Source organism: Alosa pseudoharengus, unplaced genomic scaffold (genome assembly GCF_046254945.1).
Source record: "Alosa pseudoharengus isolate Yale_2024_CS ecotype anadromous, Long Island Sound unplaced genomic scaffold, YU_APseudo_1.1 YU_APseudo_1.1_scf_19, whole genome shotgun sequence".
Classification (NCBI taxonomy): domain Eukaryota; kingdom Metazoa; phylum Chordata; class Actinopteri; order Clupeiformes; family Clupeidae; genus Alosa; species Alosa pseudoharengus.
In genome coordinates, this window is record NW_027468657.1 from 8,058,209 (window position 1) to 8,060,708 (window position 2,500).

General features: G+C 52.6%; 1 protein-coding gene across 6 annotated transcripts in view; it reads left to right on the forward strand.

Moving 5' to 3' along the window:
- The window catches only part of elf1 (E74-like ETS transcription factor 1), a 49,935-nt gene that overhangs the window by 32,967 nt on the left and 14,468 nt on the right, over positions 1 to 2,500 (forward strand). For all 6 annotated transcript variants that reach the window (XM_076291607.1, XM_076291611.1, XM_076291606.1 and 3 more), the window contains exon 2: positions 2,012 to 2,384. In XM_076291607.1, the coding sequence (XP_076147722.1) occupies positions 2,313 to 2,384 (72 nt within the window). In that variant the 5' untranslated portion in view covers positions 2,012 to 2,312. The remainder of the gene's footprint in view (positions 1 to 2,011; positions 2,385 to 2,500) is intronic.

The following is a 2,500-nucleotide window of genomic DNA, read 5'->3' on the forward strand; positions in this document are numbered from 1 at the left end:
TCCTGGGGAGGCAGAGTGTAGTGGCTGGGGAGAGGTAGGCAGGTGTGTGTGTGTGTGTGGGGGGGGGGTTAAAGAGTGTGCTTGTGTGTGTGTGGGGGGGTGGGGGGGGTTAAAGAGTGTGCTTGTGTGTGTGTGTGTGTGTGGGGGGTGGGGGGGTGGGGTAGAGTGTGTTTGTGTTTGTGTGTGGGAGTGGGGGGTAGAGTGTGTGTGTGTGGGGTGGGGGGGTGGGGTAGAGTGTGTTTGTGTTTGTGTGTGTGGGAGGAGAGGGGGGTAGAGTGTGTGTGTGTGTGTGTGTGGGGAGGAGAGGGGGGTAGAGTGTGTGTGTGTGTGTGTGTGGAGAGGAGAGGGGGTTGTCCTTTTTAATCCCCACCCAGCTTTATTGCACAGGCCCTCGTAGACCCTGGGCTTTGAGAGCGCAACCTACCCAGCTGGCTCAGGCTCATGCCAGGCAGAAGGCAAGAGCATTAAGGCTTTAAAGGTGCTTGTCATGTGCGGGCCTCTAATGACAACGTGGAGAGCAGAGCCAGTGGAAATATCATTAGGAGGAGACAGAGAAGTCCTGCACCAGACTACAACAGTCAAAACAGCAGCAGCAGCTATTTCTGAAAAGTGTTGTGTGAATATCAATAGGTCATTTATTAACTTAAAGTGTTTTTGTACTTCTGTCTCTCTGTGTGTGTGTGTGTGTTTGTGTGTGTGTGTGTGTGTGTGTGTGTGTGTGTTTTTGTGTTTTTGTACTTCTGTGTGTGTGTGTGTGTGTGTGTGTGTGTGTGTGTGTGTGTGTGTGTGTGTGTTTTTGTACTTCTGGGTGTGTGTGTGTGTGTGTGTGTGTGTGTGTGTGTGTGTGTTTTTGTACTTCTGTGTGTGTGTGTGTGTGTGTGTGTGTGTGTGTGTTTTTGTACTTCTGTGTGTGTGTGTGTGTGTGTGTGTGTTTTTGTACTTCTGTGTGTGTGTTTGTGTGTGTGTGTGTGTGTTTTTGTACTTCTGTGTGTGTGTTTGGGTGTGTGTGTGTGGTGTAGAGAGAGTCAAAGTGAGTAAGAGAGCATGAGTGGAGGGACAAGCGAGACCAAAAGAAAGCATGCACACAAGAGCGCAGTGTTTGTGTGTGTGTGTGTGTGTGTATGTATGTATGTATGTATGTATGTATGTGTGTGTGTGTGTGTGTGTGTGTGTGTGTGTGTATGTGTGTGTGTGTGGGGGGGGTGTTGTAAATATGTGTGGTTTTGAGGAGGTCATGCGTTTTTCCAGTGAGCTCCTCTCTCTACCTCTCTCTGCCCCTGCCTGGCACGCGTCTCTGAGCGACAGGCTGGCGGGCGATCGAGCAGAGCAGAGCAGAGCAGAGCAGAGCAGAGCAGGGAGAGGGTGGAGGTGTGGGGGGGTAGGTGGTGGTTTTGGGGCCTGAGCTGTCTGGAGTCGCTGCGCTGAGCTAACCCTCTCCACTGGAACGGGACAAGAGAGAGGGCTCTTAGGGGAGAGGGAGCGGGAGCCAGGCAGCTGGACTGTCCAGCAGCCATCACGTCAGACACGACAGACACGACACGGGCCTGAGGGAGTCCAGGGAGTTGTTGTGCTCTTTCAAATCATACTGATTATTTGTGTCTTGTGTTCCAAGCTCCCTTCTCTCTCTATCTCTCTCTCTCTCTCTCTCTCTCTCTCTCTCTCTCTCTCTCTCTCTCTCTCTCTCTTTGTGTCTCTTGTCGATCTTGTGGGTGGTATATATATATATATATATATAAATATATCTGGACTGGATGTTGTCATGTATTCATGTGTGTTCAAGGGTGTGGTGGTGAAAAACTGGTTCAGGATATGACCGTTAAACCTCTTATGCCCTCTCTCCCTCTCTCCCTCTCTCTCTCTCTCTCTGCCTCTCTCTCCCTCTCTCTCTCTCACTCACTCTCTCTCCCTCTCTCTCTCTCTCCCTCTCTCTCTCTCACTCACTCTCTCTCCCTCTCTCTCTCTCTCTCTCTCTCTCTCTCTCTCTCTCTCCGTCTCTCTCTCTCATCATCAGATGTTCCTGGTCCAGCCGACATCATACTCTGTGAGGGAAAGCCACAGTGCTTGAGCATCGCGGTCAGTTGACCCGCCGGAAACCGTTTGGAAGGTGGAGAAGAAGCAGGACCAATCCGGACTTGGCTCACTGGCACCGGCGCCGCGGATTAGAACCCCTCAGCGCTCCGGCTGCTCCTGTTGCTGACCCGTTTCCTGAGTCCAAGCCCCACCCACCCTGCCCCACCCCTCCCTGAGGGGTCGGACCGCCCACCCCCCCCCCCCTTTCCCCCCGTTAGCCCGCAACCACCGGCATCATCGCCATGACGACGGCGGTCGGGCCCGGTGAGCTGGTGTTTGAGTTTGCCAGCAATGGGATGGACGAGATAAGTCAGGTAAAAAATCACCAAAAGCAACAACATCAACAACACCAAAACACCACCCAAACACCACCACCACCACCATGACCACATGTGTGTCCCCTCTCTCTCAGTCCAGTGTGTCCTGTGCT